At 44.4% G+C, this 24805-nt stretch overlaps 1 protein-coding gene across 2 annotated transcripts in view; it reads left to right on the top strand.

Moving 5' to 3' along the window:
- Nucleotides 1-561: 561 nt before the first annotated feature.
- Nucleotides 562-24805, top strand: part of CMTM4 (CKLF like MARVEL transmembrane domain containing 4) — a 70954-nt gene continuing 46710 nt past the window's right edge. Inside the window, exon 1 of one of the 2 annotated variants that reach the window (XM_058706911.1) lies at nucleotides 562-1080. In XM_058706911.1, coding sequence (XP_058562894.1) covers nucleotides 895-1080 — 186 coding nt within the window. In that variant the 5' untranslated portion in view covers nucleotides 562-894. The remainder of the gene's footprint in view (nucleotides 1081-24805) is intronic. The other variant, XM_058706910.1, reaches the window with a different exon arrangement.

Below are 24805 nucleotides of genomic sequence, written 5' to 3'. Positions count from 1 at the left end.
GGTCAGGCCGGTGGATGTAGAACTTAAACTGGGAATTATTCGTAAGTATTTACCGTGTATGTCTTGCAGACCCCGTGCTGAGCGACCCCTCACTCACTGTAGTTTCATTACCGCCGCACTCAGTCCCTGGCCTCTCTGTACTGGCTTGTTGCAAGGCGTCCAGGGCGGGAACCCAGACCCTTGGACTCCTCTCGCCAGACCCACCCTGGGCCAATCACGGTTGGCAGCAGGGTTCGCACAGCACATTTTGGTCTTCGCCGGTAAGTCTCCCAGCCTACCTGCAGAGAACCCCACTTCCTCCAGAAAAGAAACTAAGGTAGCGCCCTGGGAAAGCAACTCCGTGTCCTTTAAGTCCACTTAGACCCTCCCCTTAGCCCCCATTCCTCTCGGTCCCCGCGACCCCCGCCCCTCGCAGGCGGGGATGGCAGGGCTTGCAGAGAGCCTCCCGGACCCCTGCGCACAGGCAGGTGAGGGCGGGGTCCGAGGAGACGGCGTCCCGCCCCGCCCCGAGGCCCCGCCTCCCGAGGCCCCTAGGCGCGGGCGGCCGCCTCCGTCTCGCCCTAGCCGCGGAGCGCCGCCGAGCGGCTGGCGGGTGGGCACTCGCTCCGCCCCCTCCCGGCCCGCTCCGCCGGCTCCCGCCTCCTTCTCTCTCCTCCTGCTCCCGCCTCCCTCCCTTTCCGCTGCCGAGGCGGCGGGAGCCGATCCCAAGCTGACCGAATCGCGGCTGCAGCCGGGCGGCGGGCTCAGAGGAGGAGGAGGAGGCGGCGGCGGCGGCGGGGCGGGCCGCGGGCGGTCAGTCCGGCGGCGGCGGCGGCGATGCGGCGGCCCCGCTGAGCCGGCCAGCTCCGGGCGCCGGGGGCCGGCCGCGCGAGGCGGCCCGGGCCGGGCGGCAGCATGCGGAGCAGCGAGGAGCTGGACGGCTTCGAGGGCGAGGCCTCGAGCACCTCCATGATTTCGGGCGCCAGCAGCCCGTACCAGCCCACCACCGAGCCGGTGAGCCAGCGCCGCGGGCTGGCCGGCCTGCGCTGCGACCCCGACTACCTGCGCGGAGCGCTCGGCTGTCTCAAGGTCGCCCAAGTGGTAGGTGCCGGGCGGGGCCCCAGGTGCGGGCTGGCGGCCTAGCCGGGAGTCTTCCCTCCCCTCTCTCGCTTCGGGGGCTCAGGCCCGGCCGGCCGCCGCCGCGCACCCACTTCCCGGGGCCAGACCCCAGTTCCTCGCACCCCCTTCTTCTTCGCGGGGTCCTGGGCCGCCCTTCCACCTTCCTTGGGGACCCTGCCCTCTCCAGACTTGCAGCCTCAGCCGTGCGCCTCCTACCTGAACACCTGCCCCCGGGCCTACCTGTCCACTCCCGCCTTCGCTGTCGCGAGCCTTTTTCATTATTGGGCTTGGTGGTCCGCGGAGCCCGGCGCGAAGGTCATGCTGACCCCCGATTAACTACTGATCACAGCAATTTGTGGCAGGTTTTCGGGGCCCGCACAACCTACACCTCTCCTGAAGGCCCTTCTCTGTGTCTGCTTCCACTTCTGGGGACTGTGGCTTGGCTTCCTCCTCCGCACCTAGCAGAGTGCCGGGCTGAGGGCAGACGCTCAGTAAATGTTTGTTGAATGGAAGCATGTAGCCTAGATGCAGTGGGGGCGCCCAGATCTAACCCCCAAAATCTCCAGTTTATACCGCAGAGGTTTGAATCCGCCTACTTAACCTAGAAGACAGAACCAGCATCCCTGAATCCTCCGCCCCAGCACGGTGGCTGGCATTGCCCAATTGGTACCCAGAGTTAAATCATTCGAGGAGGACAGCCAGTTTTGGAGGCAACAGAGACAACTTTCTGTCGGACTTGTCGATAGTAGAGATCATTTCTCAGAATTGTTTTCAGCTTCCAGGGTATACAGGGCAGTGGCCTGGCACCTCTGCCCCTCTTTCATGGTTTTTGTAACAAGCCTCTCTGGGCAGTTGCCTGGCTCTCTTGTGGACAGAGCATGCTCCAAATTCAGAAGAAAACTGTGTCCCAATATTATACCCTGTCACAGGTAGGCCTTCCTCTGAGGCCCGGCAGCAAAACTTTATAGCCTTCTAGCCCGAGAAGCCATTTGCATGGAGCCGCAGTGTATGCACATTTTGTTTCTTCCAAGCATTGGGCTGGTGCTTACTTGAGTCCATAGATAAACGTCCCTTGGGAGTAATATAAAATGTGGACACCCTTTAAATAAAGGTCTCAGTGTTTGTAAATTGCAGAATCATAGACTATTTTCTCTCTGGTGAAAGGCTTGTTCTGCTGATTGCCAGGGGATATTTTTGAAGGGCTCTAAGGAAAGACAAATGGAATGGGTTATCCCTATCTAGAATTTTAAACTGACCTTATCTGGTAAGCTGGAATGTCCTCAGAGATGTGTTGGTTCTGTTGTTAGGCACTGGTGCTAGCAAAGAGAGTGGAGGAGGTGGGGGAGGGAGAGGGCTGGTGGTAGTGTCTAACTGCCTTTTAAAAGGCAGCTAGCCAATGTTTGAGTATAGCACAATCAGAAATGAGTAAAAAAGATCACGGTGAACTTGGACCCAGGTGGAAAATAGGGCCTTGTGAAGTACCTTGCTTTGTTTAGTCTGTGGACTTTTGAAAGTAAATAGAACTTGCCACTCCAAGGATCTGGTAAAAGAATGAAAATCAGTAGTTGTATAAAATGCTAATTGCCATCTCATTGCCGGAAGTTGGTCACCTAAGGCCAGAAATGGAAGCCAGTGGTATTTGTTACTGCCTTGTGGTAAGGTCCTGTTTTGTTGTAGAAATTTACTTTTCATCTGGAAAAATTTGGGGTCCCAGCCCCTAAAATCTCACCTAACTCTGCCATTTGTCTAATGTGTTGGATTTAAACAGCAAGAGGATGGGTGAGTGAAAAAAGGGACCTGTTTGGAGGTTATGGCAACTTGAAACGGTCTTCCATGTACGTGGCTTCTCAGCCCTGATGTAAGTCAGGGTTTTTAGGGGAGAAAAGCCCCCTCAAAGCTCCAGGAAGTTGAACTATAGATTTAAACAAGAAGTCATTATGAAGATATTTTTAAGATGTTACAAAGCTCAAAATCCCACTACAAATATGGATGTTACAATTCTTTTTTTTTTTTTTTTTTAATCTCACTTATTTTTGAGAGACAGAGCATGAGAAGGGGAGGGGCAGAGGGAGAGGGAGACACAGAATCCGAAGCAGGTTCCAGGCTCTGAGCTGTCAGTGCAGAGCCTGACACGGGGCTCAAACCCACAAACCTCGAGATCATGACCTGAGCTGAAGTCAGACATTTAACCAACTGAGCCACCCAGGTGCCCCTGGATGTTATAATTCTTATATTAGAGTTTATATTATGGTTAACTTACTGTTTTTGAGAAAAATTTGACTGTTTTTCATTTTAGTGTTTAATGGACTTTTTTTTTGTGGTTCGTGGCCTATTGCAACCTGTAGCCATCCTCGCTACTTTGCGTGTGGTCTCCAGAACAGCGGCATTGTCAGCATCAGAGAGCGTGTTAGAAATGCAGAATCAGGGGCACCTGGGTGGCTCAGTCGGTTAAGCGTCCGACTTCACTCAGGTCACAATCTCGCGGTCCGCGGGTTCGAGCCCCTGGGCTGATGGCTCAGAGCCTGGAGCCTGCTTCCGATTCTGTGTTCCCCTCTCTCTCTGCCCCTCCCCCGTTCATGCTGTGTCTCTCTCTGTCTCAAAAATAAATAAACGTTTAAAAAAAAAAAATTTAAAGAAATGCAGAATCAGGGGTGCCTGGAAGCTCAGTCGGTTAAGCGTCCGACTTTTGATTTTGGTTCAGGTCATGATCTATTGGCTTGTGACTTCAAGCCCCACACTGAGCTCTGTGCTGACAGCGCAAAGCCTGCTTGGGATGCTCTCTCTCTCCCTCTCTCTCTAACCCTCCCTCACGCTCTTGCACTTTCTCTCTCTCAAAATAGATAAATAAACTTAAAAAAAAAAAAAGAAAGAAATGCAGAATCGGAGGGCTTACCCTAGACCTTCTGAATCATAATTTGAAGTTTAACAGGATTCCCCCAGTGATTCACGTGCACATTCAAGTTTCAGATTTACCTTTCTATATCATTTTAGTGTTAAAGCCTCACACAGGTGCTAGCAATCAGTTCTCTATCAGAACCATTAATAGTCAACCTCAAGGCTGAGGTTTTTCTGTAAAACGAGCTTGTACCTCCTGAAAGGATTAAGAGAATGAGGTGACATGTAGAATTTAGCGCCTTGTGTGTTAGGCGCTTAGTTAGTGTGCAATAAAAGATAGCTATCATTGTTGCCAATTAATATTTCCTGGCTTTCAAGAAACTTGGTGAAATTGTCACCCCCAAATTACAATTATGTATTTGAATTAAAGACAGTTTGCTTCCTAGTGATTTAAAAGTTAAGTTGATATTTTAAATGGAATGCTTTTGATAGCAAAACTAATCTAAAATATGAAAATTAATCAGTGTATTTCCATAGATTAAATTTTTTAAAATGGAATTTATACCTATCCCTTAGTTGGGGAGAATGTCTCATGTGGTTATATAAAACAATAAAATGTACTTTTTGTGGGAGAAGAGTTGGTTTAAACTCTTGATTTAAATGCTTTCTTCCTTCTTGTGAATGTGGATCCTGTGAGTGCTTATTGGTTTTTAGCTCCTAGACATCATTTAATGAAATAGTTCATTTAGGTCTTTTGCTTTTTTCCATCAGCTTGATTGAAAGCAGAGTTTTGCTCTTGGGTTGGTGGAAGAGGGGAGTGGTGGTGGTTGGGGAAGGGCATATTGGCACATACACCATGATCTAGGACAGTGTAGAAGAGGACCGGTCTTGGATTGGCCAAGACTTTCTGAATAAAAACAACAGCAGGCATCATTTAGTGAGAGCTTACACTCTTGTTGCTACCCCCATTTTATGGATGAGGAAACCGAGGCACACAGGTTGTGACTTCTTCAAGGTCACACGGCTAGTGGGTAGTAGTGCTGGGGTTTGAACCCAAGCAGTCTGATTGGCAGTGTGCTCTTTACTGCCTCCTGAACACATCATTTTGAGTGCCACAGAGAGGGCGACTTTGATTCCAAGGACATTTCTCTGGTCTTTGGCTAGCCTGGTGATGATTTGGGTGACTCTTAGATACTTAAGTGAGACTTAAAAGGATTTCAGTTTCTCATTGGCCATTGTGGAGGTGTGCAGCTCCTCTGTGGTAGCCTGCCCCTCACCCAACAGACCTGTCCACTCACCTCAATGAGGAGATGGGGCTTCTCAAAAGTGCCAAGAGGAGATTCGGCATTTCAGTTCTAAAAAGACCTCTCTGGGGGCACCTGGGTGGTATCTAGGAGTTCCTTACACTATTCTTTCTACTTGTGCAAGTGTTAAAAATTTTTCATAATAAAAAGTTACAGAAAAAAATGGTTATGTGTTGGGGCACCTGGGTGGCTCAGTGGGTTAAACGTCCAGCTTCGGCTCGGGTCACAATCTCACGGTTGGTGAGTTCGAGTCCCATGCTGGGCTCTGTGCTGAAAGCTCAGGAGCCTTCTTCGGATTCTGTGTCTCCCTCTCTCTCCGTCCCTCACCTGCTTGCTTGTTCTGTCTCTGTTTTTCTCTCTCTCAAAAAAATGAATGAAACATTAAAAAAAAAAAAAAAAAAAAAGACCTCCCCAGAAACTCTTTTGCCTCAGATCCTTTTCTTCAGCCCCTCTCATGCCTGATTGACCTTCTGACATTGCATTGCCTGTGTTTAGGACTTTTTGTAACAAGCTGGGTGATAGAAGGTGTTTAAATTCAAATTTTAGCTCTGCTGAACTCGAAATCTCTTAACCCTATCCTTGTCTTGGCTTTCTCAGTAGTATAATGTGGGTAGAAATGACTGAGCATTTTAGGAATTGTAAGAACTAAGAGGTTAAGAGGCGCTTTCTTAGGTAACTCAAAGGCAAATGTGTGTATTTGCATTTCAGGGTTGAGTAATAACATATCTTTTATTTGATGGAAACCTTGTCAGTTTCTTATCTCCAGCCAGTAGGGCAAAGCTCCTCACCATTCCTGCTCTGTGGGGGATGTGACAGGGCATGTAGGTGAAGTAATAGGTTTCACTGCATTGGATTCTCAGATCTACCTTAAAGTGGCTCTTTGTAAAATGGTCATATTTTCACTTAGGGAATTATTGTTATCTTTGGGAATTGTCTTCCTGCTCAAAGACTTAAAATTAATTCTAACAGAAAAGCAAAGTTAATACCACTCTATGATGATGTTAGAAGTAGTAAAATTATCATCCCAGACCTCAGAAAACTGTATAGTACACATCCATTTTTACAACACCAACAAAGACAGTTCAAGAAAAGAATAGTACAGACCAATTGTTCTCATGAACAGGGGCACAAAAATCCTCAAAAAAATACCAGGAAATCAAATCCAGCGATATTATGTAAAAAGAATAGTACACCGGAACCAATTGTGATTTATCTCAGGTGTAAAAGACTGGTTCAGTTTTCCCAAATCAATAGATGTAATCCACCATATGAACAGCTGACTAAAAAAAACCCCACATGATTATGTCATTGGCTGCAGAAAAAACCTTTCACAGAATTCAACATCCATTCATGATAAATGCTGCCAGCAAACTAGGAAGAGAAGGGAACTTCTTCAGCCCAAAAAAGGGCATCTACCAAAAACGTACAGCTAACGTACTTAGTGGTGAAAATGAACGCTTTCCCCCTAAGGGGAACGAAGCAACAATCTCTACTCTCACCACTGATACTCAACATCGTACTGGAAGTGCTAGCCAGTGCAAGAAAAATAAATGGAAGGCATACAGATTGGAAAGAGAGAACAACTGTCCCCATTTGCAGATGGCATGATTGTCTATGCAGATAATCTCATGAGAATCTCTAGAAAAAGCTCCTAGAACTAATAAATGTGTTAGCACAGTTGTAAAATACAAGGTCAACACACAAAAAATCGGTATTTCTGTATCCTAGCAATAAAAGCAATACATCATTGGAAACAGGAAAAAACAAAACCAAAAAAATCCTATCAGTTACAGTAGCTCTGAAAGGAATGGAATACTTGGTATAAATCTAACAAAATATGCAGAGGATGGATCTGCCTGCTGAAAATTACAAAACACCGAAGAAAAATTAAAGACAACCTAAGTGGATTGACATACCATGTTCATGAATTGGAAGACTCAGTATAGTTATAATATTAATTGTCTACAAATTGATTGTGTTTAACACAATCCTAAAATCCCTGCAAAGTTTTTAATTTTTATTTATTATTTTTTTTATTAAAAAAAAATTTTTTTAATGTTTATTTATTTTTGAGACAGAGAGAGACAGAGCATGAACAGGGGAGGGGCAGAGAGAGAGAGGAAGACACAGAATCTGAAACAGGCTGCAGGCTCTGAGCGGTCAGCACAGAGCCCGACGCGGGGCTTGAACTCACAGACCGCGAGATCATGACCTGAGCCGAAGTTGGACGCTTAACCGACCGAGCCACCCAGGCGCCCCCCTGCAAAGTTTCTTAAGACAGAGACAAATGATTCTAAAGTGTATTTTTTTTAAGATTTTATTTTTTTTAATTAAAAAAATGCTTATTTATTTATTTTGATAGTGTGCATGAGCAGGGGAGGGGCAGAGAAAGATGAAGAGAGCGAATCCCAAGCAGAGCAGAGCTTGACATGGGGCCTGAACTCGCAGACTGGGAAATCATGACCTGAGCTGAAATCAAGAGTGGGACGCTTAACCAACAGAGCCGCCTAGGTGCCCCAAGGATTTTATTTTTTTAAGTAACCTCTACATCCATTATGGGGCTCAAACCCACAACTCCCAAATCAAAAGTAGCATGCTCTACTGACTGAGCCAGCCAGGTGCCCCTGATTCTGAAATTTATATGGAAAGTCAAGTTATCCAGGCAAAGGGATGGTGAAGGTTGGTGGGAGAGTGTTCAGGGAAGAGGGAACAACATAACATCAGGTCACCTTTGTTGGGGAGTAGGAAGATGGGGATGGGTTCTGGGAGTATGACACTTTTGGCCAGTTACTAGTTCACTTCATGCCACAAGCAGGTCTCTTCACTTATAAATTGGGGCTGGTGATAGTATTGCTTGCACTGATGAGCCTCCCATACAAAATCCTGAGCAAAGTGTCTCACATACAAAGTGTTACAAACCTGTGGGCACTATAGAATATCCCTGAAATGGTACAAGCTGGGAAACTGAGTGGTGGAGGGCCAGGTGGAAGGGAGACTTAGATTTAGTGTATGACTTTTTGTACTTTTTGAATTGTATGCTGCATGCAAATATCTTCTAGTAAAAAATTATTAAAATGTTACCTGTTAATTAGCTCTATCTTAACATACATTAGCCTGAAAGCAAATATACTGACCATAACCTTTAACCTTTTGCTTACTTTGTAATTTGGAGGGCCTTAGGGAGAATGATTTAGACAATATAGACCTCTTGAAGAAACTTAAAGTTTGAAAATGTTTTCAATACATTTTCCTGTAAAAAACAAGCATTCTGCAAGATTGCAAGCACTTAATTTATCTGTTTAATTTATTTGCTAAAGGTAACATTTCTTTCATTTGCAAGGAATTTACCCTAATTAAACAAATTTTTTTTAATGTTTATTCCTTGAGAGAGAGAGAGACAGAGCATGAGCAGGGGAGAGGCAGGGAGAGAGGGAGACACAGAATCCGAAGCAGGCTCCAGGCTCTGAACTGTCAGAACAGAGCCCGACACAGGGCTTGAACCTGACAAGTCGGAGGTGTAACTGACTGAGCCATCCAGGCGCTCCTACCCTAATTTTATTAGTTAATACGTTATTTGGGGTTGTAAAGTGCTATAGCATGGTGGCCATAGTTAGTACTATATTGCATATTTGAGAGTTGTAAGGGAGTAGGTCTTAAAAGGGCTCATCACAGGAAAATAAATTTTGTAGCTATGTATAGTGACACATATTAAGTAGAGTTATTGTGGTGATCATTTCCCAGTTATACAAATATTCAATCATGTACGTCTGAAGCTAATATAATATGTCCGTTATATCTCCGTTAGAAGAATTGTAACATACAGGAAATGAGGAAAAAAAAAATCTTAGTATGACAGATCAAATGAAAAGATCTTTGGAGTTTCTCTTTTCCAAAGGCTCAACAAGATGGTTTCCTTTTTTTTCCTTTTTTTTTCTTTGCTAATAAGAAGAATGCTTCAGTAAAAGTCTTTCACTCTTCTTTTGATTTGTGGCTATTTTTTGTTAAATTTCATGGAATGCTTTTACTAGATCAAAAGGCAGTATCATTAAATTTCTGAGCATTAAAAAAATGGTGGAATTGGTCAGCATGTCTCTACAATATGCCTGAAGGTCATAGTTTATTCCAGTTTCCAGTGCACTTACCCACAAGTACTTACCAGTGGGAACTGGTGAGCTCAGGAAGACCTTCTGACTCCTTCTGAGTCACGGGGCCAAATCAAATCTTCCTTGACAGCCCTGGAGGACCTTTTTTTTCTTAATTGGAGAGTGGAAAGAGCCTTTCCTGGGGCATGGCACTTGAGAAGGATGCTTAGAGGAGGGAAGACAGGGGTGTACGTGCACTGCCTGGTTCAGGATATTTCCCCCTCCTGGTAAAACGGATACCTACTCGGGTGCTCAAGAGAGTCATATTTCCAGTCTAGAGGTAGTTGTGGAAATACCTGAGCTACAGCGCATTGGTGGTCCACTGCATAAAGGGTCGAGGGATGTATGACAGCCAGGGCTGGGTATTTTGTATGGTGGTCCTGCTAGCTCCGTGCACTGTTGAAATAACCTGGAAATGCCAGCGTTCTGGCCTTCAACCCACAGCTGCTGTCACTGCCTCCTTATCCTTATTGCTGGAAGTAGCTTCAAATCCTTTTGTAGGGTGATGTCAGATTTCTTTGGAAAATCAAGTTGTTTGTTAGAGGACAGAGCTGTAGTCAAAGGCCTGTGACTGTGATCACAGATCCCAAACCTTCCCAGACAGTCCCAATTTCCTGTGCTGTCTCATCAGACTATGTGTAAGTACGTCCTAAGTTTTTTTTTTTCTTAATGATTTTACTTTAAATTATGAAATATTCCAAGCTTTGACATTATAGTGATTCACGTAACAAGTACCCACATACGGACAATGTGTCTTGATATTTTTGTTTGGAAAATAAGAGTATCCCCCAGGGGACAGGCTGTGTGTGCAAGAGAAGTAAAAAGCAGGGTGAGATGAGCTGGAATTTGGATTCATTAGCGAGGTGGGACTTCAGAGAGCCCAGGAGGAGGAAAGCTAGACCGGGAGAGAATAAGAGAATAAGGCACCCCCAGAGAAGGGGATGGCCTCAGCATCTCTTGTGGTGGCAAAAAGCCAACTTAAACTTTCAAAGGCTCCGTTCAAAGTGGTCCAGGCCTGAGAGCAGGCCTGCAGCTGGCTGAGGAAGGGACAGATGAGTGGAAGGATACAGAATTTAGAAGGCAGCACCTCCTTCGGGAGAAGATCTTGCTTTATTTGTAAGCAGTTTAACTTGATGGGGACGATTTTTGTGTGAAAAATTCTCACTTACAGGAGGGCCCAGTGTTCACCTCTGCCTCTCCTGTGTGGTCTTGTCTGCACACATTAGATAGTGGGGTCTGTCACTGGTTTTCAGAGTGAGGTCCCCTGGGAGCCCTAGAACTTACTAATGTAGAAATGGGGGATTGAGAGACCGAGGGACTAGGTATAATTGTATTTCAAAAAGAATACTATAACTGCATTAAATAGTAATCAGGCCAATTTCTTTTTTGATGAGAATTTTATGGTACAGATTATTTTATGTTGATCAGAAGCTTTGATTAACATTTTGGGTATCATACCCCTGCCTCAGAGTCTTTGCATTTGAGATATATTCTTGCACCCTCTGCTCCCTGCCCCCTCCCAAAAATATCATTTGGCTGTGTTCTTCAGCACTGTTGTTCTTCTGTTCTGTTTAAAAGAGACCTTCCGTGACCATGCTGTGTAAAGTAGGACACCCCTGTCCCCACTCTTTTTCCTCTCCCTCTGCTGAATTTTTCTTCATGGCTTTTACCACCTGACTAGACCATGAGACCAGAGGTGTTGTGTGTTAAGTTTCCTTCTATCCCCACGGTCTATAACAGTGCCTGGCGCATAGTAAGGCCCTGATCAACCAGTTGAGTATACATAACTGTTTAATAAAAGAAAAATAATGGAATATTGCTCAGTGTAGTTCATAAGGTCAGATTATTTGACAATATGGGATCCATAAGGGAACATAACCTGTATTGGTGTATTTACCAGTAAACTTCTGGACTCAGTTCTAAGTGGAAAATATTAGGAAGAAAGTATGGAAACAAAATACCACTGTAATTCTTTTTGCTTTTTTTAACTGTGAGTTTTAAAAGGGTATCTACTGCTACTAGGAAACAGAAGCATTTGCTTAGAAGGCAGATTTTTGTAAGAGAAGGGGAAACCATAAGAGGCCCTGCCAAGCTTTTTGCTTAGGAAAGTGTAAGATGAAAACTAGGGATTCTCTAATTATTAACGAAGTTGTCTGCTTCCTGATCAACATGTTGAGAGAGAGGGTTGCTCAGGGTCCACCGAGCCAGCTCTTTGGGAGCCCTTGGAGCACACACTCACACATGTACGTGTAAAGAAAAAGTTGCAACTAGGACTGAAGCTGAGGGTCCTAAGTGGTTGTCTTTATAAAGCTCTCTGATTAAAATAAAAGAACAGCAGTTCCGTGGGGCCCCGAGAAGGGAGGCTTTTATCTTCTTGAGGCTGGAGGGGGCTGTAGGAAATACTGAAGTCCAGAATTTTGTCTATGAGCGTTTCAAATGATTGGTTAAATTTGGGAATTATATGGGTTAATAAACATTTAAAATGTTTAGAGTTCAATCAGATGTGGATAGTTTTGGATGGCTCCTTTCTTACCACTACAATTTGATGACTGGCACTGTGGAAGCCTTCATTTTTGTGGTTTCCCATTTATTCCAGTGCAGCTATGAAAAACAATTTCAGTCTAAAAGATTTTTGTGCCAATAAAAAACAAAAAACAAAAAAACCAACCCAAACCCCAGGAACAATGATTCTCCCAGTGGTAGTTGCTTCTTTAGCTTGCCTGCTTTCTTTCAACCATTTTTGGTCCAAACCTTGTTCATGTGTATGCTTTGAGATTAAGAGTTGGCTGAATGACTGTAGAGTTAGATCAAGATCAGTAGCTAAATGTAAAATTTTAAATGTAGTCTTCCCTTTAAAAAAAAAACAACACAAAAAACCTATACTTTATATATGTTTGAATGCCTCGGCTGGGCCAGCTACTGCTATACATAAACAGGATAAGAATCCTTTTGCCTCCACTGGGCTCACAGTCCACTTGGGGAGTGAGGGTTTGGCATGCGATGGAAAAGCACTCAAATTGTTCTTATCCCCAGAGCGAGGGGATCTCATAGAGGACAGGTTGGCAAAGAAGCCTTTGTGGGAAACGAGCACTTTACATGTGGAGTGTTGAGTAGCCAGTGGCTGACATAAAGGTGTGGTGTGTCCTGTGGGAGAGGAATATACCAGGTGCTGGGAGTGGATAAGGAAGAGGGTTAAGCCCAGGCAAAAGTATGGAAGGGGAGGAGGGCACAGAGAGGGATGAGGAGGACCCTGTTGGAAAGGCCCTGATTTGTTAGGCCAATGAATTTGGATTTTCTGAAAGAGATGGGTAATGGTTGGTGCTGAGGCTCCTGGCAACTTGAAATGTGGCCAGTACAGATTGAGATGTACGTAAGTATAAAACACATGCTGGATTTTAAAGCTGTAATAAGAAAAGAAAGAATGTAAAATATCTCAATTTTTTTATATTGCGTGTTGAAATACTACTTTGGACATAATGGGATAAATACACTACTAAAATAATTCTGTTTCTTTTTACTTAAAAATCTGCCTATTAGAAAATGTAAACTCACTCCCGTGGTTCCCATATTTCTCTTGGCTATCGCTCAGTTAAAGCGGGTGAGGTATAGCTTTGAGAAGGGCCCTGCGCCATAGGAGACCTTGAGTAATTCAGGTGAGAAATGAAGACGCAGGTGGTCTTTTGGCAATGGGAGCGGAAAGAATGTGACAAGTGGGAATTATAGGTGGCAATTGCGTTTAAAATTTTTTTTAATGTTTTATTTATTAGAGAGAGAGAGAGAGAGAGAGACAGAGACAGAGTGCAAGCTGGGGAGGGGCACAGAGAGAGGGAGACACAGAATCCGAAGCAGGCTCCAGGCTCTGAGCTGTCAGCACAGACCCCGACGCGGGGCTCGAACTCACCAACCGTGAGATCACAACCTGAGCCGAAGTCGGACGCTTAACCGACTGGGCCACCCAGGCGCCCCACAATTATGTTTTATTATAGTCCCTGTTTTTTATTTTACGTTATATTCATCTCTCAGTCAAAAAACTGTTGAAGCTAACATTCACTGAACACTGATTGTGTGTCAGACTGCTAAGTGTTTTATGTGTGTTGTCTCATTTACCGCTCAGGGCAATCCTGTGAGGCAGGTGTTTTACAGATGAGGAAACAGCCTTTTTGATATCACTAATTTGCTCACGGTCCCCACTGCTAGTAGGTACAGAGCTATGCAGCCAACCTTCAGAGACCACACCGGGAACACTGCCCCCCTGCCCCTTGCGTGTGTGTTTCTATGACCATTAGGCAGTTTATGAGCTTTGTTCCATCGTCACTCGTCTTCCCCATCCTGCGGGGACTTAGTCCATTTCTGTTTTCCTTCTGCCAGCACTGCTCCTGGTCCTGGTAGGTCTGCTAGCCTGCAGAGCCCCTCTGGCTCCAGATTCTTCCACAATGAATGGGTCACATCTGTCAGAGTCTGGAGAGGTGTTGGTTTCATTAGAAAGGGGAGCCCCTCAGCCCTTCTCTTGGAGCTCCTTGTGTTACCACTGAAATTTAAGAATTTCTGAGATCAGAGCTAATGCAAGTCGTGAGGAAGCTGGAGACCATGTTTGCTGGTGGAGGGGGTGTAGAGAGATAAAAATTGAGGCTTGATTATCTCCTGTTTGCTTGAGCCAGCACCTCAAAGTATTTGGTGTTGGAAGAATTACTGATTCCTGGAACCTTTTTTTCCCTTTGTAGCACACCTGCCATAGAATATTGGCATCTGTTTGGACTTTAGCTTGTTTATGGGTATTATAAAATAATTTTTAAAGATAAAATCACGATTCTTATACAAATATAAAAGATTTTTATTAATTAATGCGGGAACCAGTAAGGTATTATAACCTGTTCAAAGGAAAATTCAAGGAGTTTGCACACAAAGACCATGTGTGTGCATGTTCGCACACGTGCACATCCACACACACACACACACACACACACCATGAAATGGTTTCGAATAGATGCCACTGTAGCTTTGAGGGGAATCACTTGTCTCTCCACTAGACATTTAATTTGCCTGTCTACAGACAAGAATCATTTGTGTTGCATATGGTTGCGTATCAGTTACATACAAGTTAACAGAGTTGCAGAATATCTCCAAGGTCACAAAATGCACACATCCCATAGGATCAGATAACTTGGAAAGTTATGTTCTAACAAGGCCCATTCTTCCATTGAAGATACTCAGTAACCCTTTTGGTCCATTTCAAAATCTTTCACAATTTTTTCTGAGATGGGGAATATCTGGGGAGGGGCCTGTGTGAGCTAGATTTTTATACAACTGATACATATCAGCGCCGCCCCCCCCCCCCCCCCCCCAAGTTTCATTTGTCCCTTTCTCTCTGTGTCCTCTGCTCCTCCAGCTCTGCTGTTGGCTTGCTGGAAGAGCATCTCTTATGGCCTCCTGCACCCCACCCTGGATTTCCCTGTTGTTTTCTTGGTTTTCCTTGGTCACTTTCTTCACAGAAATAGATCTTGATCCCCTACACTTAGGGCCATGCCCTTTAATCCTCAGCCTGGTCTTTAGGGACCTGAGTCAAGCCAGAATGGCAAGGACTGCAGGTAAGAGGATTACCTGCTGCCATAAGGGTTGGTGTGAGGTTGAATGGAAAGTGCCTAGCGTGGAGCTTGGCCGAGAGAAGCACCTGGTGAATGTTAGCCATTATCCTTCATGCTGATGTGTCCTGGCTCATCCAGGCAGGTTCTAGTTGAGTCACTCTCCCATTCAGGCTCTCTTCACCTGGATCTGCCACCTCATCCTGGCCGTAAGCTCCTTAGCTTCTTGTTCCTCCATCGTAACACACTGATGCCGCAAGGGCACAGCCAGAGGATTCCCCGGCAGTGAGTGGGCTGGCGTGAGACCGGGTCCTCTATACCTTTTCCCTGTTTGCTCTCCTCTACCCCTCTTCTTACTGGCCCTGCCATGCCCATCCTGGGTGTTCTTTGTTCTGATTGATGTCCTGTGTCCTGTGATGTCCTATGATGGAGCACTAGCTTACATTACATGTGTCCCTCACTCTCTGGACTCTCTGACTTTCTTTTTAAATGTATTTTTAATTAATTTATTTTAAAGTTGTATTTATTTAAGTAATCTCCACACCCAACATGGGACTCAAACTCTCAACCCGAGATCACAAATCTCACATTCCCTGATTGAGCCAGCCAGGCACCTCTGGACTCTGGCTTTCAGAACAGATTTGGGTATGCTTACAGTCTATTGTAATAAGTCTCTAAACACCTGTGAGGCAGAGCCCCAGTTTTCTTCTGTTTAGTGTTCATAGTGGTGAACACTTGGCTGCTTGGTGAGCACTTGCCAATTCATCCAAGTTCAGTTTGATATATTATCCAGGAAGAAAAGAAAAACAACTTATTAGTATTGAGGGTGTGTCTTCATCTGCCATACAAAATACCATATATTGGGTGGCTTAAACAATAGCAGTTTATTTCTCACAGTTCTGGAGGCTGGGCCAAGGTCAGGGTACCTGCAAGGTAACTTCATCCTGAGGTCTTTTCTCTTGGCTTGTAGGTGACAGCCGTCTTGCTCTGTGCTCACATGGTCTCTCTGTGCATGCATAGAGAGAGAAAGATTCCCCCCCCCCCCCCATTTTTTTAAAGTATATTTTTGAGAGAGGAGCATAGAGAGAGGGAGAGAGAGAGTCCCAAGCAGGATCCTCTCTATCAGTGCAGAGTCTGCTGGGGGGTTTGAACTCATGAACTGCGAGATTGTGACCTGAGCTGAAACCAAGAGTTGGATGTTTAACTCACTGAGCCACTCAGGCGTCCCTCTCTCTTCCCCTTCTTATAAGGGCACTGATCTCATCACGAGGTCTCCATCCTCCTGACTTCATCCAACCCTAATTATCTTCCAAGACCCCATCTCCAGATACCATCACATGTTAGGCTTTAACATATGCATTTGGGAGGAAGGGAGATATGCTTAAGTCCATAGCAAAACGAGAGCATCAAAACGAGAGCATGGTGTAAATCAATAGTGGAGGTTCAAGATGGCTCTAAACACCTTGAAATTCAGAAACTCAGAATTTTAGACTGGAAGGAATCCTGAAGCCAGTCATATGTGCCCCTCCTGTGTTTTACATGTAACAAACCTGACGCCTCGGGAACCTGTGGCTCACCTATGGCTACCCAGTTTGTCGGTTGCCCTGGAACCTGAGCCTAAGGCTGACATTCGTTCCCCATGACTTACCCATTGCTATGGTGGTGATGATTTGCTTCCTTTCTGTGAAGACAGTTGTGGAACAGCTCTCTGAATTCAGATCTTTCTTACCCTTTATATGATTATGGGAAGAGAGGATGAGTAGTAAATGTCCTCGGGCATTTTTTAGGTTAGTAGGTTAGTAAAGACTATATAGGACAAATCAAATCTTTGTGATGATCTGTTCATTTATTTATTTTTAAACTTTTTATTTTGTTTTAGACAGTGCTAGCCAGGGAGAAGGGCAGAGGGAGACAATCTTAAGCAGGCTCTAGACTCAGCGTGGAGCCCGATGTGGGGCTTGAACTCATGACCTTGATATCATGACCTGAGCTGAAATCAAGAGTTGGACACTCAACCAACTGAGCCACCCAGGAACTCCTGTGATATTCTGTTGAAAGTGCAGGTATTTAACCAGTCCTAGCAAACTGCCCAAGTGAATGTCCTGGGACGGGCAGCTGACTTGGAGCCCTAAAGTTTGAATTGTAACAAAACCCCTAATGTTGGTAGATACAGAGTTGCCTTTTAGTTCCTTAATTTCTCTGATGATAAATTGAGATCAGGATAATTTGCCAGCAAATTGGTCTATCTTCTTTTGGAATATGGTTTTGGAGCTGAAACTGGGAAAACAGACCCCCATTTGTCACAGGAGAATACATGCGCATGGCTTTATGCATGGCCTTGAAATATGTGATGGCAGTGGAGGGGTAGTCAGAGTTACTGGCATTGTGGTGCCGTGGTCAAGGTGATTCTGGTGAGGTAGTTGGAGAGACACTGCATACACCTCAACTTCACTAGATGCTTTGGAAAAGCTTCGACTGTTGGTCCGGGACTTTCGGGGGGGACTTAGGGGCTGCCAAGTTACCAGATGAGTGAAGCCCACAAAGAATGATGAATTGCCAGATTGAGGGAAGCCTGGGGGAGCCCAGTAGGGTCAGTAGTTTGTGGAACCCCTCCTCTATGTCTAGCTCCATGGAATTCTTTCTTTTTCATTTTTTTAATATTTCTTTATTTTTGAGAGAGAGAGAGAGAACGTGAGCAGGGAAGGGGCAGAACGAGAGGGAGACACAGAATCTGAAGCAGGCTCCAGGCTCTGAGCTGTCAGCACAGAGCCTGACACGGGGCTTGAACTTGAATTCACGGACCGCGAGATCATGACCTGAGCCGAAGTCAAACGTGGAACCAGCTGAGCCACCCAGGCGCCCCACTCCGCGGAATTCTGTAGGAGGCCTGCAGTTCTTTTTTCCCCCTTTTTTCCCCAGACTATAAAATCTACCATTGTGTCTCAGACCAGATCAATATAAATAAAAACAAAGTTAAAAAAAAAATTTTTTTTAAATTTTACCTGTTTGCAATAGTAAACTTCTTGATACTTAACACAGAGATCATTAAGACTTGCCAGATACAGGATTTAGCCAGATTGATCCAGCAATATTATTGTCACAGAGGAACAGAGAAAGTCCTCAACATCCTGCTCTAAATCTTTATTGTTCAGAGCTACTATATACAGTTGGGTAGGTTGTGTGTGCACAGTAGGTCTTGGAGGGTAAAGGAGGCTGACATTCAGCCTGCACACTCTGCTTGCCAACACACATGCCCTAGCACTGGGCAGTGTCCACTGGGAAGAAAGGTTGCCTGTTTCCAGTTCATCAGCCCTGGGGGTGAGAGTGTGTGTGTGTGTGTGTGTGTGTGTGTGTGTGTGCGCGCCATTTTTAATTTGCTATCCTCTTACCAAGCCAAGCCCCCATCCAGACCAGAATCTGTTTGTAACTGACACAAAGGTGCTATATGGAGCAGCTTATGTCTTGATTATTTAATTGGGAAACCTATTTGAGACATGGCTTAGGTGTGTTATTAAGCTAGATGGGAAAGTGTATTTTTAAAAATTTTATTTATTTTTTTGAGAGAGAGAGAGAGTGCATAGGCACATGAGTGAGCACAAGTGGGGGAGGGCTGGAGAGAAAGGGAGAGAGAGATCTCCCAAGTAGGCTCTGTGCTATCAGCGCGGGGCCCGACACGGGGCTTGAACCCACAAACCGTGAGATCGTGACCTGAGCCGAAATCAAGAGTTGGACGCTTAACTGATTGAGCCACCCAGGTGCTCCGAATATAAACTTTAAATTAAATCTTCCAGATACAGTATTTTAAGCAGATTTATTTTGAATTAATAATCATGTGCATGTGCAGGGCCTTCCAGCATCTTGTGTGGTCCTCTGTGAGGTATACACATGATGATATATTTGGTACTACATGACCGAATGAGTGAAGACAGATAAAAAAAAGTAATTAGCTGACTCATTTTGTCAAGAGCTCCCATATTGTTGAAATTAAAAACCTTCAATCCCGCTCAGAGCATCCGTCAGACAATTGATGGTGTGTGATTATAGTAGAGGTTGGTGCACATAACCCTATACAACTTTCACTCTAGGAGTTCTTGTTTAGATGTGTGCACCGAGGGGCCTTTGTGACCGGCTGGGTGGGCTTCCCCCAAGGCTGAGCCCATCCCTGCAGTGTCGGTCAGCTCGCAGTTGGCCAGGAATAAGCACATGGGTCCTTTTGGGTTTGCTGCAGGACCGGTAAACCAGGCCTTGGAGGGAACCCTGGGAGGGCCAAGCAACAGCGTTTGAGGGTTTTACTGGAGCTGAGTATACGGGACTCAGCTTTTCTTCCTAGCTGCCCAATCAAGGGCATCCCGTGGCTCCTGGGCCACAAAGGGCCATGTCCTCCTTTCATAGACTAGATTGTGACCCAATCGCATCTGAAAGAGGAGTGAGCTCTGCTTTGGCTGGCCCCATTCTAACCTGAGGCCTCCAAGTGCTTCATCCTCTGCCACCTGGGCCAGCTTGGGGACGGGTATCTGTCACTGGGCAAATCTGGCAGGGGCTATGAGCACTAACTTGGCCTGAGAACATGGGGGCCAAAGCATGGTGGGGCCCGGGGACCATGACCCCACTGTGGAGGGCAGCATGTGGCACTGTGTCTGTCTCACATAGCCAAACACCCAAAAGAATTCTGGGAGCAAGTCTGGTCAAGGACCTGAGTGGAAGTAGAAAACCATGGTGAAGGAAGGTAGTTGTCTTAATAAAATGTGAACACTCTTCTTGGTTGCTTCCAGGAAGAGAAAACTGGCTGACAAAAAATACTGCTTTAAAGTACACAGGCTGCAGGGAGGAGTGTTAAAAACAGTGCCGCCTAACTTGTTTGCAGTGAGAGGCACAATCTTGTGCCATAAGGAATGCCATACAAAGAGGCCCTGTGAACAAACCACACTTCACAGTTAAGTAGCTGCATTCAAGAGCAGGACAACGTTCAGACTTTGCAGTGTGTGCACTTAGGTATTTTCTGCAAGTGATCGCATAACCCAAAAAGCAGCTCTTAAAGGCCAGAAGAATCCTAAAAGAATGCTTAGGCAAAGTTGCAGTTGTGTCGTCTTCTCATAGAGAAATATATTATAAATATATTCTGATAGGTTATTTTATTTTTAACTAAAAAAAATTTTTTTTTTTAATTTTGTGAGAGAGAGCGCACATGCATGTGTGTGAGCGGGAGATGGGCAGAGAGAGAAAATCCCAAGCAGGCTCCACACTGTCAGCATGGAGCCCTTTCTGGGGGCTCGATTCCACGGACTGTGAGATCCTGACCTGAGTGGAAATCCAGAGTCGGACCTCAACCGACTGAGCTACCCAGGCACCCCAATAAATAAAATCTTAAAAAACAAAACAAAACAGGGGCACCAGGTGGTTCAGTCGGTTGAGCGTCTGTCTCTGGATTTCAGCTCAGGTCATGATTCCACGGTTGTGAGAGTGAGCCTCGAGTTAGGTTCTGTGCTAACAGAACCGTGGAGTCTACTTAAGTTTCTCCTTCTCCCTGTTTCTCTGCCCCTCCCCCTCCCATCTCTCTCTGTCTCCCTCTCTCAAATTAAAAAAAATAAAATGAAGATTTTATTTTCTTGATATTTATTTTTGAGAGAACACATGCATGCATGTCAGGGGGAGAGGGGCAAAGAGAGAGGGAGGTGAGAATCTGAAGCAGGCTCCAGGCTCTCAGCGCAAAGCCCGACGTGGGGCTTGAACCCACGAACCATGAGATCATGACCTGAGCTGAAGTCCAACACCCACCCAACTGAGCCACCCTGGCGCCCCAAGGTTTTATTTATTTATTTATTTATTTATTTATTTATTTATTTATATATTTTTAATTTTTTTTTTAACGTTTTATTTATTTTTGAGACAGAGAGAGACAGAGCATGAGCAGGGGAGGGTCAGAGAGAGAGGGAGACACAGAATCCGAAACAGGCTCCAGGCTCTGAGCTGTCAGCCCAGAGCCTGATGCGGGGCTCAAACTCACGGACTGCGAGATCATGACCTGAGCCGAAGTCGGACGCCCAACCGACTGAGCCACCCAGGCGCCCCAAGGTTTTATTTATTTTTAAGTAAACTCTATACCCAATGTGGGGCTTGAATTCACACCCCCAAGATCAAGAGTCACATGCTCTACTGACTGAGCCAGCCAGGTGCCCCAGTTCTGATAGGTTATTTAAAATGTTCATCCCAGGTCTGTCTGCTCTCTCTGCTGCTAACTCACTGACTGAAGTCGAATTTCAGAGAGCGTCTGATTGGCCTGATTACCACTGACTTTATTTGGGTGGAGCTTTCCCAGCTAGGCCAAATTAGAGCTGCCTGGCCAGCCTGTGGGCTGGATGCCCGTGGGCCAGGTGCCCACCCCTCTTGTGTACTCAGGGTCCTGAGCATGACACCCCTGTGCAAGGGTCAGCCTGGGGTCACTTCTCCTAGAGGAGGGGAGAGGGATGGAATAGTTAGCTCTCTGAGGCATCAGTGAGCACAGTGACCTTTTCCTATGAAACTGCTGTTACTCTCCATCACAAGCCTTTCTTCAACTCTACCTTCCTTCACACCTCTTCCGAATTTCCTGGTCTCCTCCTTGGTCTGCCTCCCTGCCTTTGTTCCATGTCAGGATCCATTCTGCCTGCTCACCAGCACTCACAGGCCTCCTTCCATCCAAACATCTTTGCCATTGGCTTGATTCCCTCCCCCTTCTTTATTGAGAGACACCAGAGAAGGTACCACTTTTCTTGAGAAACTTCTATATTCCTGGTCTTCTCCAGCCACCCATCTGGTAAAGTGTCTCTTGGGATCTGGTACTATGTGAGGCTTACAAAGCTCCTTTATGTCCAAGAGCACAGTCTTAAGTCATACGTAAATTGATCTGTAATACATATACCACATTTTCACTTGAAAACTGTTTTCGAAAATGGGAAAAACTTATTTTCTGATTATAAAGGTATTTTGTGTCTGTTGTTTAGAGATCAGACAACTATAGAAAAATGAAGAGAAAAAGTAAAAATCACCAGTACAGTTTTTTCAATGTCACAGAGAACTTCCATTAACGGGTATATATCGTTTTAGACTTTGTTCCTGTGTGCATGCTTGTAAAAATGGAGTATTATACATGCTATTCTGTAATTCGATTTTGGGTATATTTTTAACTCCAAAAAACACTCCATCTGAATATTAACACTGTGAACATTGAACATGTGAAAGTTGAACACTGTGCAAAAAAACAGCTAACATCTGAGCATTGCTTCATGATACTTTAGACTGTCTCTGATTGGCTGTGTCCAGTAGACTCTGGCTTGCTTTTGGTTGCCATTTGGAAATTGAACTGTTTCTTTTTTGAAATTTTTTTTTTTAGTGTTTATTTATTTTTGAGAGAGAGAGAGCACAAGCAGAGAGAGAGGGAGACACAGAATCTGAAGCAGTCTCCAGGCTCTGAGCTGTCAGCACAGAGCCCAATGCGCAGCTCGAACTCACGGACTGTGAGATCATGACCTGAGCTGAAGTAGGACACTTAACCTACTGAGCCACCCAGCCTCCCCGATCTATTTCTTTCTTTAGATTACTTTTGTTTCATGACTGAATTGGAAGAATTGAAGGCTTTTATTTTATATTTTGAGTCTGGAAAAACATCATTTAAAAGCTAATTTAGAATTTGTCATATTACGATTTTGAATTAAATCAGCAAGAAAAAAATTTAGGGAGTGCACACCATTTTCTTTCTTAGAACATAAGAAAACTGACAGAAGTTTGAGCTCTAGAGGTTTGGGCACATGCCAAGGATATTGGTGGTCTCCATGTGTTCTAGTTTTTCCAATTAAAATACAGTAAAATGGACTTTTTTTGTGTGTTACAGTTCTATGATTTTTTAACACATATACATTCATGTAACCACTACCACAATTAGGATACAGAACAGTTTCATCAGGCCACAAAACTTTCATTCTTCTTTGAAATCACACCCAACCCTTGACAGCCCGTCGCTATAGTTCTGTCTTTTCCAGAATGTAGAATGCCCTATATGTGGAATCACAGAATATGCAAACTTCCGAGACTTTCACTTGGTATAATGCATTTAAGATTCATTCATGTTGTGTTTTGTTCATAGTTCATCCTTTTTTCTTGCTGAACAGTTTTGCATTGTAGGTAGATTGCAACAGTTTCTTCATTGACCTGTTGAATGACGTTTGGGGTGTTTCCAAGTTTTAGTGATGATGAATGGAGCGCCTATAAACATTCATAGAGAGTTTTTCTGTGCACATAGATTTTTATTTCACTGAGATTAATACCTAGGAGTGGATTTGCTGATCATATTGTAAGTGTATGTTTAACTGTATAAGAAATGGCTACACTCTTTTCCAGAGGAACTGTCGTATTGCATTCTATTCTACTGGCAGTGTCTGAGTGTTGTAGTTGCTCTGTATCTGGGCCAGCACTTGGTATTGTCTTTTTTTGTTTGTGTTTTAATTTTTTTAACGTTTATTTTTGAGAGAGACAGAAACAGCGTGAGCAGGGGAGAGGCAGAAAGAGAGGGAGACACAATCTGAAGCAGGCTCCAGGCCCTGAGCTGTCAGCACAGAGCCCGACGCAGGGCTTGAACTCACGAACCACGAGATCATGACCTGAGCTGAAGTTGGACGCTTAAGTGACTGAGCCACCCAGGCGCCCCCTCCCCGCCTTTTTTTTTTTAAGCCATTGTAATAGGTGTGTGGTGACATCTCATCATGTTTTGTTGTTGTTTGCTCTCATTGTGGTTTTAATTTGCATGTCCCTAAGTGGCTAATGATGTCAAACATCTTGTGTTTATTTGCCATCCGTATATTTCTCTTTGGTGAAGAATCTGTTCAAGTCCTTTACTCATTTTTAATTGGACAATTTATTTTCTTACTGTTTGAATTTGGGGAGTTCTCTATATACTTTGGATATAAGACCTTTGTCAGATACATGACCTGCAAAAATTTTAGCTCATTCTGTGTCTTCTGGTCTTTTCACTCTCTTAACAAAGTCTTTTGTAGAACAAGTTTTTTAGTTTTGATGAAATTTAGCTTGTCAATTTTTTTCTCATGGATTGTGCTTCAGGTGTCATATCTAAGAATCTCAGGTCATGAAAATTTTTTCCCATGTTTTCATCTAGGAGTTATAGTTTCATATTTTACATTTAGATCTATAATCCATTTTGAGTTCATTTTTATATAAGGTGAAAAATTTAGGTTGATGTTTATATATATGCCTATTAACATGAAGCTGTTCCAATACTATTTGTTGAAAGGGCTATTCTTTCTCCATTGAATTGCCTTTCCACCTTTGTCAAAAATCATTTGACCATATTTATGTGTGTCTCTTTCTGGGCTCTTGGTTCAGTTCCATTGATCTCTGTGTCCATCCTTTCATCAATATTACACTGTCTTGATTACTGTAGCTTTATAGTAATTCTTCTTTAAAAAATTTTTTTCTTAACGTTTATTTATTTTTGAGAGAGAGATGGAGCAGGAGTCGGGGAGGGGATGATAGAGAGGGAGACATAGAATCTGAAGCAGGCTCCAGGCTCTGAGCTGTCAGCACAGAGCCCGATGCGGGGCTTGAACCCATGAGCTGTGAGATCATGACCTGAGCCAAAGTCAGACGCTCAGTTGGCTGAGCCACCCAGGTGCCCCGCTTTATAGTAATTCTTAAATCAAGTAGTCTGGATCCTCCACCTTAGTTCTTTTTTCAAAATTATTTTGACTATTTTAGTTCCTTTGATTTTTCCATATAAATTTTATAATCAACTTGTTTCTATAAAAAATCTTGTTGGGATTTTGAGATTGTGTTAAACCTACAGATCATTTTGTGGGGC

Source organism: Neofelis nebulosa, chromosome 17, assembly GCF_028018385.1.
Source record: "Neofelis nebulosa isolate mNeoNeb1 chromosome 17, mNeoNeb1.pri, whole genome shotgun sequence".
NCBI classification, from domain to species: Eukaryota; Metazoa; Chordata; class Mammalia; order Carnivora; family Felidae; genus Neofelis; species Neofelis nebulosa.
Note: the sequence above shows the minus strand (reverse complement) of the source record. Positions and strands in the feature narration are given on the sequence as shown.